This window comes from Protopterus annectens, chromosome 5.part1 (genome assembly GCF_019279795.1).
Source record: "Protopterus annectens isolate FY-2018-M chromosome 5.part1, PAN1.0, whole genome shotgun sequence".
In the NCBI taxonomy this organism is placed as follows: domain Eukaryota; kingdom Metazoa; phylum Chordata; order Ceratodontiformes; family Protopteridae; genus Protopterus; species Protopterus annectens.
Genome location: NC_056736.1, coordinates 92,105,848 through 92,124,694, shown reverse-complemented (window position 1 = coordinate 92,124,694; position 18,847 = coordinate 92,105,848). Strand labels below are relative to the sequence as shown.

At 38.6% G+C, this 18,847-nt stretch overlaps 1 protein-coding gene across 1 annotated transcript in view; it reads left to right on the top strand.

Moving 5' to 3' along the window:
* Positions 1 to 1,185: 1,185 nt before the first annotated feature.
* The window catches only part of MYCBP2 (MYC binding protein 2), a gene marked incomplete in the record, with an annotated part of 5,088,083 nt that continues 5,070,421 nt past the window's right edge, over positions 1,186 to 18,847 (top strand). Inside the window, 1 exon segment of the mRNA XM_044072904.1 lies at positions 1,186 to 1,942. Within this exon segment, the coding sequence (XP_043928839.1) occupies positions 1,689 to 1,942 (254 nt within the window).

The following is an 18,847-nucleotide window of genomic DNA, read 5'->3' as shown; positions in this document are numbered from 1 at the left end:
AGAGGTCCCTACTTAATGCAGCATTACTCCAACATGGCCTCTGTGGGTAGGCTATACACCCTGTCACCATTAGGTGTCATCAATTCCACAGGTCTAGCAGCCTGTCTGTCCCCAGGACCAGAGAGCTGTCATTGGCCACACAAACACATCTTTTCCCACCTGGCCCATTAAATGCCTGCATTTCTAATCCAACAAGGGTCACCTGTGCCATAGTCAGGGCTTCATCTCTCTTTGCCACGGGGTTGAGTCACCATCCTGCATTTCTAGGCCAAAATAGGAAATTCCCGTCTGCTTCACCTATGTAATATTTGTGTACCTGCAATTCAAGTGTTAGATGAATTAGGATTTTAAGACTGCAAGTGCTGGATTTTTTTCAATTCAGAGCGATATAATATTGCACTGAAACCTTCAGCTCATTTTGAAAGCCCCTTCTATACATATCAGCTTCTCTGCTTAAGAAGTCTGGACAGAGCTAAAATTAATGGGCCGGGGGGGACACAAAGCCGCCAAAAATTACGGACTGTTTTGAAACGATGCTTCAATTCACTTAAACGTTAATAGAACAAGAACGTTTATTTACTGAACAACAAAAAGCATGGCATCCTAATGGACGGCATTATTTACCAACTGTAATACTGATTTTTTTTAACAGAAAATCAAAAATGTTACTGGGGACGAGACAAAAATATGAGGAAGAATCAGGTACATTCTCTCAATCTCTTAGCGCAAGAAATCTGGACAAAACGGTGTGTGTGTGTGTGGGGGGGGGGGGCAGATTTTAAATATCGCTCTTTTAAACTTAGAAATTTGGTAGAATAATAGGTTTTGCTTTATCATGAATTTTCTTGAAGGATGTAAAGTCTGGCACTCAAATGTATGTCATTATTTGATAACTTCACTCCTTACTGATTTGCCAGAAAAAACACAAAATTTACGAATGATAGACCAAAATATAACGAAATCTTGACAATTGAGAGGAATGGTAGGTCCCTTCCGATTGCTTTTTGATATAAACACAACAGCCGATTCAAGCAGTACATGTATTAACCGAACGAACAACTTTGTAAGTGATGACAATCACGCAAAAAGCTGCAACAGCAGTAACATTTTGTTAAGCACTTGATCTACACAACAGTTTTACAGTTAAGGTAAGGAAAATGGGAGGAGTTACTTCCATCCCAGCATGCTCTGTTACAGAGAACAGGAAAGGAGGAGGAAGCTAAAATGGCAGCATCAACTGTGCAATGTTTGACGGGAAAAGGTGTCTTCAGGAAGCAAATTGACATCTAATATTACATGTGGAATTTGTTGTCAGGGAAAAGCACACTATCCAGGGATTCGAAACGCATTGTGTTGCAGTTTGAATTACCCTCATCATGACTTAAACTTGTGGACCAAAGTGGAGTACTAGCTCTTAAGCTGTGAGCATTTATTTTACACTGGGTATGTAAGGGAGTCTGCCTTACTAGGATCAGCTTGTGGTTAAGCAAAGATTTACTGCTGGGATCGGTACTTGGTGAAACGGTGATTTGTGGCAGCAGCCAGTCTGGCTTTGTAAAGATTTTGACGGATGTGCAGGTGTGTTCTATGTCCTTGCGGCCCCGTTTTGGCTGTCCAGATTATTTCCTCATGAAATTGACCAAATAACACCTATATTTGTCACGGACCTTCACCGGAGGAGAGGGAGGATGTCTGCAGCGGTGACTGGGATTGCAGGGGCTGGGGGTACGAGACCCAGTGCAGCGGCAGGACTCCCAGCCACCTTACCCCCCTGGCCGCCAGCAGATTTCCCGGCTGTGCCGGGCTTCGGCGGGACCATTGGAGAGCGTGCAACGGAGTGTCGGAGTCGTTATCAATTGCTGCTCTCTGGGCGAGCTCTTGCAGAGAAATACCGACAGATCTATACTGCATCCATCAGCGATCAAGGATACCATCTGGGCAGGTGAGTGTGTAGAAAACCTGGTTAAGATGTGTTGTAGTGGTATGCAGCGTGTTGCCCAATTCTACTAACTGAGGTGTAAGCTTCTCAGAAAAAAATGAACTGAGGGGAAGCTAACGACTGGGATGACACGTTGCTCAGTCTGGCTGTCTTTCGTTGCAGAATGTGGATGTTCTGGTGTTTCAATTGAGGCGGTGTCTGCCTGTTATTGCTGCAGGGGGTGCTTCGCTTTCCTGTCAGTTTCATGCCGTTTCATCTATAGTGTTGTAGTAGTGGCCTAATGTGTGTGTTTTTCATACGCTGCTTCTGAAGTAAACAGTGACTGCTGGTTACTTGTGTTCTCCTTCTTAACCATCTTTTATAGATGGAATCCCAGATTTTAGTGTACCCCGTCTACGTTTTCATTTTGGGCCCCGAGTCCACTGGTTGCAGGAAACGTGTTTGTCTAGCGCCACTTCTTGAGGCACATGGAATCTTCTTGGGGCACATGGAATGAGTAAATAGTAGTAGCCTTTTCAGAAATACTTTCATTTTATTGTGTCAGTATCCACTATCCCCAGCTGTGTTCACATCTGACACCCTTCACAACATACCCAAACTGTAAGCACCCGGTGTGCTGGTATTTGCTGTGTACATTTAGTTTCGATTTCTTTTTTGAAGGGGAATAAGGGCCTTCATCTTATTTTCTTCCTTGAGCGGAGCACACATATATATTATTTATAAGTAAAGGCTTTATACTGGTGACATGTGTTCATAAAAAAATGCAGTTACGTTGCTTTATGGAGGGTGACCGGGTAGAAAAGCATATCTTACACAGCAGCCACATAGGACTGTGCAAAACGAATGTCTGTGTATTGTTCGCAGTATAGGAATTAATTCTTCAGAAGAAAAAAAATTGTTGTCCGGACTGTGTGTAGGCAGGAGTACTTGTAGCTCGCAGTCTCCACTGTCGGTTTCTGTGTTGTTGCAATAATTTAGTGGAGTCTCGCGCTGGGTTAGATTTCGGCATGAAGTTTGATAGCTGTAAGGAATGTCTCTGATGACCAAATGAATAACATCATCTAGTGCAGAGGCATAGCGGGGCGGGGCAATCATTTGTCTCGTACATAAATATTAACAGAGGCTTATTGGGATTTGTAAATGCAAACTATTCTTCTGTCTTAAGTTCTAGTATAGAAAGAAAGTACATTTCTTGGATATTTTGCTTGACAAAATATTGTAGTTCAAATCGATTTTTCTGTGTTTTTGCAGGATGCATCACTGCATCTTTGTCATGGTTGATGACATACCAATCGTTTTAGTGCAATTCATGATTAGAACCTTTATTAAATATTGTGTTTAAAATTTTCATGAAATGTTTTGAGTTTATCAAAGCACATTTTTAACTTTGGTACGGAAACTCACTCTAGCTTTGAATCACTCATTTTAAATGAATAATGGTAATACGGTTCATTGTAGTCACCAGTGTGCCTTATGCAACGAGTCGAGTAAATATAGGGATAGTTATTATAATAAGCCCTCTGGGATGTCCTGCATTAAAAGGTCAGTTGTTCAGTGCTTGGAATGTATGTATGTGCGGCACATGTCATAATCCATACTGGAAAGCGGAAGTATGCTGAGGTATACTTTGGTTTCAGAAAAGTTTAGTGTCATTTCTTGCTCGCACCATCCCGTTTTAAACTGGTTTAGAAGCAATTTTTATAATAGTTGCAGCAACACTGTATGCACTTTGTTCCATTAAAACGTTTTCTGTTTATGTATCAAAAACAACTGTGTTTTTCCAGTGTAATATTACCAATATGTAAGACTGATTTAAAAAAAAAACCATTCTCTTCATGGGTGAGCATGACTTCACCCTTGTCTTTAGGTTCATAGGCTAGTACTAAAACAGCTGCTTTGTGGGTCATTTTAAGCATAGCCATTTATCCCATTTGAGAATCAATCACTGTACCTTCTGTTTGTAAGGTGAACACCTGAACCATTATACCAACCCCCAGTCATCACCAGTAGTTTTCTAATCCTGTTCAGCAAGAGCATAGAGGAGAAGCACAATAGAAATAAACATACTTTTATTCTAATGATGACTCCTTGGTTTGGGCACCTTATGTGGTATGAAACGGTGTTGTGCTGCCCAGTCCTTAAGTGTTTTTGTCCCACTGTGAGATGGGGAAGTTACTTTTCTGTTTGCAATGTATACTGTCTGAAGCATAATTCACATGAAAAAAGCATGGGGTATAAGCATAATTAAATTGCTTAGTTTGACTAGTGCAGGTGCTAATCTTACCAAAATGTTTTGAAGCTGTTGGGTTTAAGAAGCTGCAGCAACATTTTGACAGCACAACATGCATAGTACCTAGCAGTTTAGTACTTTTGAGGTGCTAGGTGGATTTTGTATTGGAAAGTTCTTTAGAACTGTTTCAGACCAGTACACCTTGGGACCGTTACTTGATGATTTGGTGACTAGAATGCTGCATTCCAATATTCATACCCCTGGTCCTGTGAACCTTTAGTATTACTGGATTTGATGCCCAGGGTACTTATGTGATGCAAGTTCATTGTTTTTTTGGGGGTGGGGGGTGTATGCTTTCATAAAGATCAGTCATATGCCTCCAAATGACTGAAGAATCAAAAGTTTGCACAATTAGCTGCAGATACATTGTATCCATTTCCCAAGATGCAGCAAGATTTAAATGCTTAGGAATAATTATATTAAAACAGTAGGGCTTCTCTTGTGGTGGGGTATAGGAGCAGAGCATGGAAAAAGTTAATGCACATGAATTTGTCTGAGCTGTGGAAGTCTCCTTTTATCAGATATTTCTTGGCAATATAGGTATACAAATAGTAGTAATGCCTTATAGCCTGCCAGTATCCCAGAACAGTCATCCCATAGTGTTTTTTTAGTATAATGTGGTAGTCTGTTACAGGCATTAGGTACTCTTTGAGAATCTGTACATTTTTCATTTCTATGTAATATTCGACACAGGTTGTCCTTCCTTTTTTTTTTTTTTTTTTTTTTTTTTTTACTATTGTCTGGTAACACTAGGCATTTCCAGAAGGAGTTTTCTCTAAGTGATCCATATAACTGAGTAAGTTCTTCTGTTAAATACTTGTATGAGACACTTCAAGTTTAGATGCTTTCATAGTAACTTAAACTTAAAAATGCTATTTTTTTATAATGTTTTCATATTATTCTGTACTCTAGTTTAGGTCTGATGTGACTTTAGAAGCAACTATTTTCTTATTTCTGCTTTATTAGACTTGTAAGTACTGTTACAAAGCTTATAGTTTTCTGACTGTATTTACCCACTTAATTGGTATGATCAGAATAACCCAAAGCTGGATTTATCCATTTAACCAGGTCCTTAAATTTTATTTATTTTACATTTGTTAACCGGGGGTGTCTGAGCCAAAAAGGCCACTTTTTCAGCAGAGGCCCGGGGGAAAAAAGCTCCACAAAGAAAAGGTACAGATACATTTAGTTAGACATGGTCAGTATACACACACATTACAAAAGACATGTCTTTACAGTTGTATGCAGCACATCAACGGTTACAGTGGAGAGAACAAACCAAAAAATTAATTTAAAAATAAAGGTAATTAATAGATTTGTGGTGTACAGCTGAAATTTGGAACATAGGTAGAATGTATACATAGTATACAGGTACAGTACATATATTGTAGATTAGCCAGTGTTTGTGAGTAAGAGTGAAAACTATTATCAAGTACTCTAGGTTTAGTATGTGTTCCCTATCCACTTTGACTAGCCCGGGGAGCAATCATGGCACTGCCAACTTTGCTTAATATGTTGCCTAATGAGGTTTTTAAAGGAGGCTTTGGATGATGTATTTTGTTTGCTAGTGGGGAGAGAGTTCCATTTTTTCACCACTGAACTACTATATAGCGCATCTCCAAAGCTATTGTAGCTGCTGGTGACTTCTAGTAGTCGTTTGCTTGATGATCTAAGAGGCCTTTTGGCTGAGTGATGTTGTACTAGGTTTTTGAGAGCAGGACACTTATTGGGGAGGTAATGGATACAATCAGCTCTGCCTCTGTCATTCTAAGTTAGGAGGTTGGGCAGTTCAAGCCAGTGGAACTGTCTCAAAGCAGTACAGTGATGAGTTCTATATGAGCAATTTGCAGCAAAGCGGGCAATTCTGTTATAGCAGGCTTCCATTTTGCTTAGTTCAGTTTTGTTGAGATTAGTCAAAATAGGAGATGCATAGAGTAGGGTGGATAGAAGTTTGGAGCGAGCAATGGCTGATCTTGTGTTGTTGGTAAGAAATGGTTTGATACAGTAGAGTGATCCCAGATTGGCATGTACTTTTTTAATAGTTAAGTTGAGATGACTATCAAATTTTAGTTGGGAGTCTATGGTTATTCCCAATAGCTTAGCCTGTGCCATTGGAGTTATTGGAGTAGCATTTGTGGAGTAGATAGTGAATTGACTGTTATCAGTGTTTTTGTTAGAACTGGTTATAATCATAAGCTGAGTTTTCTTTGGATTGAGGATAAGTTGGGCTTTGGTAAGGTAGTTTTCAACGTCAGAGAATGCTAGTTGAGTTGTTTTCAGGAGGGTGGGAATGTTTTGTGCAGCACAGATTAAGGTAGTGTCATCTGCATACTGAATGATAGATGCATGCTGTCTGGAGGTATGGAGATCATTTGTGAAGACTGTGAATAGTAATGGTCCTAAGACAGAACCCTGTGGGACGTCTATAGTTATGGGCAGCTGGTGAGAGAGAGAGAGAATTTTCCCATTTCACAGCTTGGTACCTGTCAGTTAAGTAGCTTTGGAACCAAGAAGCATAAGAAAACGAAAACTATCCAAATGAATGGAAGCTGTACAGAGATTCAACCAATGACTTAAAATTCATGTACACAAATATTAATTTCCGGTTGTGTTTTATTATGCAAAGTTTCATTTATTATGGCATAATGCACAAGCTCAATAGAATGGGCACATAGTTATTTGCTTAATATTTATTTAGGTTACATATTGTTACAACAGTTTTATTTAATCTATTTTATTTGATTTTGATGTCAATAAAATGGTTTTATTATTGGTGATGTTCACATTATATTAATTATATATGTATTACCGGTTTGGTATTTTTAAATAATTTCACTTAATTCAATCAATGTTTTATTAATTAAGAGGAGTGGTATTGTGGCCATGTGATATGTGATATTGTGTATGGTATATAAGTATGTTACAGCTTTTTAATGGTGTTTTCTGATGAAGTCTGAGGCTTAAGGCCGACAAAAGCACTTAAACAATAAACTGGTTGCTGTGGATTTATCGTTTATGTTTCTTGCTTCCATTCATTTGGATTTGAGTAGCTTTGGAACCAAGTAAGAGTGGAATTTTATAGGCGATATTGGTTTAGTTTGTTTAGCAGGATTTGGTGTGAGACTGTGTCAAATGCTGTGGACATATCCAAAAAAAAGAGTTGACACCTGTAGGCCTTCATTTTTGAGACTGTTTACTGTGTCTGTGAAGCCGAGGGCGGCTGCAGTGGTACTATGGGCAGGTCTGAAACCATGCTGAGTAGGTATTTTTCTAGGATTTTGGCCAGGGGGGAGAGTAAAGCAATGGGCCTGTAATTATTACGTTCAGTGGAGGTCCTGCTTTTATGTATGGGTGTAACATAGGATATTTTCCAGAGTTTGGGCACATAGTTTTCAACAATTGATCTGTTTATGAGAGTGGAGACTGGGATAGCAATAGCATCTGCTGTGAGTTTCAAGAAATAGCTGGTCTGCTGCTGTTGATGAGGTTTTTAGTTTGGAGAGCATGCTTTTGATTGAAGTGGTGGAAACTGTTTTGAGGGTAAAGCTTGTATTAGTGTTATTTGTGTTGGGGGGGGGGGGGTTTAGTGTGGAAGGAACTGTCCTGTGATACTAAGGATAGAATTGAGTTCACAAAGTGGGAGTTGAATTGTGTTTCGATGGGAACTTTAGTGTCGGGTGGTTGGTTTGGGGGCAGCCTTTTGGGTGGATTTTAGTAGCTGGTTTGCATTTTTCCAAAATTTATGGGGGTTGTTTTGGTATTTAGTTTGTAATGTTGTGTAGTATGATTTTTTTTGTCCAACCTAATGCATTTTTTTGCATGGTTACACCGTTCTTGGTATTTGGTTAGGCTTTGTGGTTTGTTTTTGTTTGTTTTTTTTTTTTTTTTTTTTGATAGTAAAGCCAGGCAGGCCTGGACTTGAGGATTTGTTTGGTTTCTTTACTGAACCAGGGGTTTGTAGCGGTTCTAACCTTGATTTTGTGCAATGAATCGACAGTGTCTAGGTGTTGTAGAAATGTTTTTTTGAAATATGCTAGAGCCTGGTCAAGTGGGAGGGTTTTTAGGGGGTCCAGTCATAGTTACAGAGTAAAGTGTTGAATACCTCCAGAGAGAATGTTTTTGTGTATCTAGTGGCTATATAATTAGTGGTTTTGCATATGCTTGTTCTACTACGTATAAAGTATACTATGTTGTGGTCACTTAAGGTGTCTGGGAGACTGCCTGTGTGAGGGTACAATGTGGGGTTGTTAGGACCCAGTCAAGGATGGATTCCCTTTTAGATTTTTTATCACATTCAGTTGGAATTTGGACTAGCTGCTGGTAGCCATGGAGATTTATTAGATTACTTGGTGGTTCTGATTATACAGGTGAACCAATCTAGGTTGAAGTCCCTCGGAGTAAGGGTTTCTTGTGAGTATGTGGAAGAACACAAGGATAAGAAGTCTTCAAGGCTAGCAGGTGTATTACCAGGTGGAATATAGATCACAATTGTGGTGATGACCTTTTTAGGGTGAAGTTGAAGTTGTGAGATAAGTATGTCCCAATTACTGGGGGAGGGGTAGGAGTTTGGTAATTGAAGTTGGATTTGTACAGTAAGGCAGTTCCACCCCCTTTACGAAGTGGTCTGTCTTGTCTAATGATATTGTAGCCGGTAGTGAGAACTTCTGAGTTAGCTATGTTTTTATTTAGCCAGGTTTCTGTTAAAGCAACTATGTCTGGGGAGTAGTGTGCCATTGTGGCCTGGAGTTCAGGTATTTTATTTGATACTTCTAATATTAATATTTAGCATTAAAAGATGGTTGGTTTTGCTGCTGCTGTTGATTTGCCCAGGGATGAAGAAAGTGGGGGTGTTATGTTCTGACATTTGTGTTGGACAGGATGGATTTGGGCCTGGGTTGGGGTGGATATCCCCACTTATGGTGAGCCTGCTGTTAAAATGGTGATACAGATGTTGGAGTTTGGTGAGGAGTGTGAGAAAGTATTGTGGGTGTTTTTTTTTTTTTTTTTTTATAGTAGGAATGAGAGCATATGTGTTTAGTTCTGAATTGGTCCGTTATGTAGTTCTTGAGCAATTGTGGGCAGATATTATCATAATGTGTGGTGTCTGTACATGAGAGTACATAATGTAGTGTTGTGCTACTAAGTTTAGGGATATTGCTAGAGTGATAACTTGTGGTGTTGTAAAGAATTATGAGAATACCAACTAGACTTAGTTGTGTGATAGTCATGGTTATAAGGTTTAAGTTGGTTCTAGGTGGGGAGTCTGAATAGGAATTATAGGGTTGCACTATATGTGGATGGGGAAGTAGTGTGGGTGATGTAAAAATGCCTAGTGGGAATGAGAGTGGGAGTATTTTGCGTGGAGCAAGTTGGTGTGGTATAATGTGATATGACTTGAGGAGCTGTAATTGGTGGAGGTGGTGTGAGGGTGAGCTGTGGGTGTGGCTGTGATTACTATAAATGTAGAGGTAGTTTGTGCGGGAGGAAATAGGGGGCAGGGGAGCGGAGAGAGCCCGAGGATTAGTGAGGGTGAACGGAGCGGTGCAGAGCCCACCAAGGCAAGTGAAAAAAGTAAGTATTGCTTTACAAATCTGAACACTTTAAACAAATTTCTGAGGTCTAATGGCTTACCAGCAAATATATATATATATATATATAGATATATATAGAGATATATATATATATATATATATATATATATATATATATATATATAGATATATGTAGATATCTATAGAGATATAGATAGAGATATAGATATATATAAAATATGTTAATCACTGTACACAGTGTTAAATATTCACCCTTGTATGTCTTTTAAATTTCACTATAGAACACCTCAGATGAAAAACATAATCAGCAAGATGCAACCTAACCCACTATGTCCTCAGGACAGAGCACTTTGACTGTTATCTAGAATTACCCCTGTCCACTTGCTGTATGATACTTGCCATGTAGCTATCCATCTTGTCAGTATTAGTTGTTCTAATTTATTGATTGTCATGCTGTGACTTTACCAAAGTCTGAAGATAGGTCTACTTAAATTGCATCACAAAACACTGTTTCGTTTACAGGTGGTGGTGGTATATTTTTGAACATTGTCTTGTATGTAGGGCCATTTTAGCACATGTATGCTGCTATAGTGTTCAAATCCATGCCTTTCCAGTTGTGACAATTTATCAAACGTAACCTTCTTCTCCTTTATTTGCCCTACTCGTGGTTCATTTAAAGATGGTTTCGACAGGTGTTTGTCTTCAATCTTGAGAAATTCTTCATAGTTAACTGACCTAGAGAGTAACGGATGTAATTGTATTATAAGTTCATGTTGGAGTGTTCTCGGGTCATTGTTACTAATGTCTCCTCCCTGTGTTTTACAATGGTTTGTTTTACAAAGTACTTTTTCATCATAATCTTGTCACTATCTATAGTTTCCTGGTTGTTGGTAGCACAAACTACCTGCCCAACTGTTTTGCTCAAGATTTTGTAAATGTGCTTACTATACGCTGTTTGAGAATAAATTATAATTAATTTGTATGTCTTTTTACTCATACCTACCAAACTTACTATACCAATACAATGATTTGCTATTATGCTGAATATCTTTTATATGCATTTTTTCTTTATCTTATCTCAGACTGTTTAATTTGTCTGTGTAGGTTTTGTTTGTTTTCAAAGTTATAATTCAACCTCCTTGGTGGGTGTGCGTAAACCTCTTGTTAAGGGAAATGCATTCTCTTTAACATCAGGATCTAAGTGAACAAGATAAACATTTTTGTTTCATTGAAACAATTTTTTTATAAACTTTACACATTTCTTCACTGGATACATCATTCCACTTAGTTTTACATTGTGACTGTGTTTTCCTTCCACTAAATGCATTGCTCCAATTAGTTCTACATAGTCACTTTTTGTATATAGTTTGCTATTAATCTTCTCTGGAATGGTTTACATTTCAGTTTGGAAGAAAAGTCAAGCCTTAATTTCACCTTTAAAACTCTTGATCAGTGCACATCAAAGGTGGTAAACTTTGATGTGAGGTAACAGTCATGTCCTTGGGAATATAAATGGTGTTCAGTGTGTTCTTTGCTGGTAGGTTTAACAATCTGCAACAATTGCTGTTGCTGTACATATGTTGTAGAATCAATATTATTCCTGTCTGTTTTGGTAAATTCATGTCTGCAGCGGTTATCATTTTTCCTTCCTTTGTTTTCATGCAGGAAATGTATATAATTCTCTAGGTCATCAGCACTTAGTCTTTGGTTATCTATATAATCATTTCAGAGATGTCTTATGTCATGGTTACACTATCTACACTATTGGTGTCATCAAAGATGTAAAAATCGCAGATCTCACAGCAGTGTCTAATCCCAGTAATAGCACTTTCACCTCTCTCTCTCTCTCTTTTTTTTTTGCTAGACTGTTACAGTAAAAATATTTATAGTTTGACAGTACCCAGAAGCAGTAATGTTTATATTATGGGAGCCTAGCTAACATTTTTTTTAATGCAAGTAGTAGTATTTTTATTTGACAACCAGCACAAGTAAATCTAAATGTTGCTATCTGTGAACTGTTCAATATCTGACCTAAGAATACTGTCTTGTTTGTCCGATATTGTATTATGTCTGCTGTAAAAGTTCTTTTTCATTGTCTTGATACCTGGACTCTGTTCTCACTAAATACATATGTGCCCAGAATTAGTCTTGCTTGTTCTGTGCGTTTTCACTTTTTAAAATGGGCTTTTTTTATGTAGGTATTTACCCCCCAAAATGTTTTCATTCACGCTGACCTGACTTTCCTTTCTATGTTGGTGTCTTTCTGCCTTTCCCGGTAAGGAGTCGCCACAGCGGAACTCCTGTCTGCTAATGATTGGTAGTGGATTTTTACATACCGGGTTACCAGCCCTGACACACAACCTTCAGCGAAGGCACGCCCCATTCACGTATGCCTCCACCCAGAAGATGCTCTAGCTGAGAATCGAACGGGACAACGTCTTGCTATGAGGTGACAACGCTACCGCAGCACCACCTGACTTTCCTTTCTATATGTTGTGAAAAATAGCATTGCTTGTACAGATGTTGGTACTTCCTGAGCAGTTATAGGCAAAGGCATTCTGCTGTTGCAACTTGAATGTGACCTCTCCCTCGTAGCCTCCACATGGAAAATTTAACCACACACACACACACACACACACACACACACACACACACACACATTAACCAGTCAAATCTGCAGGTAAATTACTCAATCTCATAAAAATGAACATTATTGTAAAACCCTGAAAAAACTCAAATGGTTGCCTGTTCAACATAGAGTTGACTTTCAACCAGACCTTCTAATCACTAGTAGCTAAACTAATTAGACAGACTTCCTCTTTCAGTGTCAGAAACTATGACCACTCTACCCCAACATTGCAAGCCCCCCCCCCAAAAAAAAAACTTGACTCCATTGTACAGATTACTGCTTTTCTATACTGGGTCCCAAACTCTGGGAAAAACACCTCCCCTTTCCCTAAGTTTAGGTCTTTGGGAAGGCCCACCTTTTGTCATCGGCCAGATGTCATTGCCTCTATTCCAACAATATCGCTACATTACTCTTTTTCTCCAACTAGTAAATCTTACTGAACCTCATATGATATGTTCTGTTGCACCAGTCCACACTTCACTCCGTAATCCTTTGCTTAACATAACTTTTCTTCCAACTACTCACAAACTCTCTCCTAATGACATTCACTCCACTCAACTATACTGCCATTCCTACTTGGACAACACAAATTACCACACAGGCATATCATTTTCTGAAGGAGATTTGTAATGTACATTAGTAAACAAGACTAAGTGTATTTACCATTTACATTTTTGTTACCTAATAATTGTATTTCACAGGTGTGTGTGTGTTCATTATTTCTGCTGTTTCATTATAAATGTAATTCTAACTTCTTGTATTTCTATGCTGAGATTGAAATTGTTCACCCCTATAAACAAACTTTAAAGTCTAAAAGGGCTTGTCAGAGTTCTTGAAGCTGAGATAATTTGTTCCAGTGTGAATAAGACATGTCACACTTCTTACATTTTAGATATCCTAAGGCCCTACTATAGTTTTGTTCCTGACAGGTATAACAATGTTTCCTTCCAGCAAATATATTAGTTTTGATCAGTAACTTTAATCTCCATATATAATTTCTGATCTGATTTGAAGAACCTCTTGCTTCTAATTCAGTTATTTCTATTCTTTCAGTTTTAATAAGAGTAATCTTCATTATTATTGTTAGTCTTACTAATCACACTGTTTTCACTGCTTTCATCATTTGTCCGTGTACAGTTTTCATTTAGCTGTCTTTGTATTTCCACCTGAGCCATGTTTTCAACATCATTCATTCTTCTGCCTGTTTTTCATTAGTGTTGTTTATCCTTCCCAAATTCTATTTAATTTTTTTCTTTTAGCGTCCCCTTGCTTTTTTATTATCTTCTCAGTTGTTTTTCCAGCATGTCTTCCTAATCTTTTCTAACCACCTATGATTCTTGAGGAATTTACGTTTCTGCTCTACAGTAGCTGGCTAATGTATTATACATATTTGCAGTTCATAATTGACATTTCTTTACCGGGAATGTGCAGTGGGCCAAGAGAACCCATTTTCAGTGGAGGCCCGGGGAGAAAAACTCCACAGTATAACAGTACAAAACATACAAACAGTAAATACAATGTAAAACCGCTTCTAGATAAAATCAAATACATACATAGTCATTTACCATAAATGTAAGAGTGGCAGACAAATGATATGTACATGAGTATAGGTGAGCGTAACTAGTGTAAGTTGCAGAACTAGAAGAGTAATCGAGTTAATAAACATAATTAAGTGGTGTATACAAGGTATTTTCTGAAAACTGGTCATTAAAAGGATGGGAAGGGGGGCAGTGAGAGGTAATGTAATGTTTAACAAGGTTTGCTTTGGTAGTGAGTATGAGTGAGTGTAAAGAGGGGAGGGATGTTGGATAGTGTGTGAGTGAACTTTAGAGTGTGGGCATTTAAGTTATAGAAGAATGAGAATAGGGGCATGTGCATTGCTAGAGGGAAGATAAATGTAATTGCAATTCTTTTTTGAAGGAAGTGATTTTACTAGTGGTTCTGATAGCTGAAGGTAAAGTTCCAAAGCTTGGCAACAGAGAAGGAATAAAGCATGTTGTCGGCAGTGGGTTTGTTTGTGCACTTAGTAGTTGGTTTTCAGGTCTAACTGTCTTGTGAGGATGGGAGAGAGGGCTGGGTAGTCTGAAGGTATGTAGATAATTTTGTGAACTGTGATTAGCTGTAGGTAGGTGAAATGATGGGGAAGTCCGAGTCAGTAGAGTGATTTTGTAAGGAAATACAATGACGGGAAGAGTATTTTACATTTGTTGCAAATTTGGCAACCTTGTTGCAACAAGTCTCAAGCTTGTTTTTCAGGGTGCAGTGGATGTTGGTTAGGAGAGGAGCACCATAGAGTACTGAGGGTAAGAGAGAAGTTAAGGCTGAGTACTGAGGATAAGAGAGAAGTTAAGGCAAGAGTTCGTTTGGTAGAACAGTTGAGATATTATTTTTGTTGGTAGAGAGAGCCTAGCTTATAGTTTTTTTTTTTTTTTTTTTTTTTTTTTTTTTATGGATGTGGAGGTCAAATGACAGATTAATGTCAATGATAACTCCTAGTAATTTAGTGTGGGAGACAACTTCTATAGTTGTATTAGTTTGAGAATGAATGGTGAAGTCTGTCTTGTTGACAGAGATTTTTCTTGAGAGTGAATAGTAACATTTTTGATTTATTTGGGTTTAGAGCTAGATGATTATTAGTCATCCATATCTCGGTAGTGGTGAAAGCATTTTGGCAGATCTGCAAAAGTTCTGTTTTAGCAGAGCAAATAATGGTAGACTCCTCTACATATTGTACAACAGTTGCATGTGTAAGGTGGGTATGGAAGTCATTTATTAAGATGTTGAATAAAAGTGGACCTAATACGGAACCTTGGGGGACTCCTGTGTTAGAGTTAAGAAATGCGGAGAAGTTGTTGTGCCATCTAGTGGATTGTTGTGTATCACTCAGGTAATTTGTGAACCAGTTTAGAGTTGTTGGGGTGATCCCTATGGTGGAGAGTTTGTTGAGAAGTAGGGGGTGGGAGACCATATCAAAGGCTTTTGATAGGTCAAGAAAGAGGGAGGATACAAATTTACCATCGTTTCTGGCTTGATTAATGGTGTCCATAAAGGAAATAAGGGCAGTAGTGGTGCCGTGACCAGATCTAAAGCCATGCTGAATTGGAGAGATGAGATTGTTTCTTTAGTTGTAGGTAGTGTAGAAGGTGATAATGAATACATTTCTCAAGGATTTTGGAGATGGGGGAAAAGAATTGCAATGGGCCTAAAATTAGAGGTATCTATGTCGTTACCTCCATTATGGAGTGGAAGAACATATGCTTTTTTTTCCCATATTGTAGGAAAGCAAGACTCTTGGAGAGATCTGTTGAGAAGTATACTGATATGATAGTCCTCATCCCTCATTAGACCCATTGTAGAGTACAATGCCCCATTTGGTATGTACCTCTCAGGACATCTGCAACAACTGGAAAGGCAGCAGAAATACCTCACTAAAAAATCACAGGCCTAAAGCAGATGCCCTATGCTGACCGTCTTAAAAAAAACAAAACAAAAAAAAAAAAAAACCTCAATCTATACTCTGTCGCATATCACAAGGCTATGTCAAACCCAGAGCTGTTGGACATGCTACACTTAAAGAAATCCCAATCCCTCAGAGACGCACGCTCCAGGGATCTAAACCTTATCACAATGAACAAAACATGCTGGAGGGATAGGTTCCTGACCTAGAGACTCCCCAGACTCTGGAATAGACTGCCCATACATGTCAAGCAGAGCGCCTCTTTGGCACTCTTCAAAAGGAACCCTGATGATTGGATGGGAGATGGAGAATTCACCCCAGGGATCACATCAGTCTCCCTGCTAGACAGGGGTCCAGGGAAGTAAATACTGTGGGAAGAAATATCCAGGGAATTGTTATGGGGAGGCTTGCATAGGCCCTAGGGCCGATAGCCTAGTACCAACCTATGATAGGCAGTAGATCTTGCTGCCATTTAGAGAGATTCTGGAGTAAGTTGTCGGGGCACAGGAGCCAGGCTTCAGTTTAAGGAGAAGTTTTGTTGCGGTGGTGATTTGGGATAGGGGAGAAAGAAAATGTAGTTGAATTGGGGGGTGCTACCTGAGGGGGATGAGATGAAGGAAGATGGTTGGTATTGGTGTCAATGTGAGGGAAAGTGGAGGGGAGTTTGGCTATTGTGTTGATGAAATGAGTTGAAGAGGGTGGCTGTTTCACTGGCTGTTTTTTCAGGGAAAGGGCATGGTTTGTTTGTTGTACCAGGGTTTAATTAGAGCTATAATGGACTTCCAAAATTTCTTATGGTTTTTGTTTATAGTTGCTTTGGATGTTTAGGTAGTGTGTTTTGTGTTTTTTTTTTTTTTTTTTTTTTTTTTTTTTATCATTAATGATTAGGTGTTTTACTTGGTTACGGAGGTGACTGAATTGTAAGAGGTCAGTGGGATTTTGATGCTTTTGCCATTTTTTTTTTTCATATGTTGTCTCTGGTATTCATAATTTGCTTGGTGGTTCTGGTAAGCTAGGTGGAGTGCTCGATTTTGGCTCTTTAGTCGAACAGGGGCTAGTTTATTAAGGATAGTTAGAAAGGAGTTGAATTCGATGGCTTTATCTAGTAGTAGGAGATTTTAGAGTATTCCAATTTATCATTTGTAGGGATTAATTAAAAATTTTGGAGTTAAGTTACTCAAGTTTCTTAATTGTTTAAATTGGTGTTGGGAAGGAATTAGGTTGGTCTTTCGGATTATGTAAGCTGGAAGGTGGTCACTAATACTAAAGGGGAGAGTACTTGCTATTGGCACTTTGCTGGGGTCTGAGACTACTATCCCGTCTAGAACTGAGCCGCTGTCTTTGTTTTTGTTGGGTCTAGTTTATATCTGTAATCATTTGTCTACAGTTGTACCGGTTGATATTGGGTGATGGAGAATGGTCTGAGAAGTCTAACCAGTTTTTCTTTACAACCCTTAGGATGATTGTTTCATTATTATAACCTGATATCCAGTTGGGTATCTTCTAAGAGGGGAATATTGTTGCCTGGGGGGATGTATATGGTGCTTATACAAAGAGAGTTAGAGTTGTTGAGTTTGAGAAATGATAGGAGTAATTCGGCAGTTGCGAATTGAGGAATAGATTTAGTGTATGGGACCCTGGTGAGAGTATTGGGGAAAATTTATAGTACATTCTTGCATCACATACCTGCTCTAATCTGGTTAAATGTTGCATGAGGGAGGATTTGAAGACCATTCTTGTCCTCCTTGGGCATAAGTGATCCTGGCTAGGGCACGCCACTCCTGTTATAAGACACATACACACGACCATGACAGATTTGTATCTGGTGGCAGTTTAGAGTGTCACCAATTCATAAGTGATGCTTTGGGGTATGGGAAAAAATGTCCATTAAAGAACTAGACATAGTGACGACCTGCAGACTGTACACTGAAGGCACCCCTACTGAGAACTGAACTGGGAGCTGTGAGGCAACAATACTGTCTCACCTTGACATTCTTCATCTGTACTTGCAGTTATTTTTTTATCGAGACTTATCCATTTATTATTAGTATTTGTTTTGTGCATGCAAGAACTGTGTGTTGTGATTTGACCTAGGGTCAACGGGGAAGCAACAGCCTAAACTGAATAAGTGGGTAGTATTAAATTCAGTTAATGAGTATTTTTTTCAGTCATTTCTTTGTTTAATGTGACTACAACCACTACCTTTCTTGCATGTTTTTATTTATATTTATTAAAAAAGGTAGAGTACTGGACAGAGACATTTTTCAGACATTGCCTGGCAGCACTGCCTTGTCAAGTGAGTTCCTTGGAACAAAGGCTATGTGTACTGTTTACTACAAGAAGCAGCTTGTTGACTGGTCTTTGCCAATTGACATCCTAAGCAATATTGTTAGCTTTCATTCTGTACAAGTTACTTCAAGATATCAATGGCAGTTTTCTGTAGCATCAGTAAGGTTTCAACTGCTACAATGCTGTAGTTTGTTAGTCACTTGGTTTGGGCAATGTTACTGTCAAGGCGAGGGTACAGTCTTAAAGATCACATCAAAAAGACTTTATCTGCCTGTAAGCAGATTGCATTTCCATTGCTGTGATCACATATAAGAAAAAAGTTCATTATTAAGGTTTTATTGTAAATTATATTTTAAAAGTAGGGAGAACACACTAAAGTGAAGTGCATATGTATGTTTTTGAAAAATAGTTTTAAAAATGCTAAGATGTGGTTAATGCTCTTGATGGGGCCATTCACATCATTTTGATGTCTTTGTAGGGGCTCACATAAAAAGCTGTTATTTTCGTGTCAATGGTTGGCCATACCAGTCTATTTTGTTTCACCACTTTGTTTTGCACTTGGGATGGGAGGCTGCAAACTGATGGCACAAAACTGTTTTGCACTTGCTCAACAGCTAATTTAGGTAACATTTTAGCAGCAGACTAAATTGTTCAATTGAGTAATTAAGGCTTACCCAAAAAAATCTTTTTT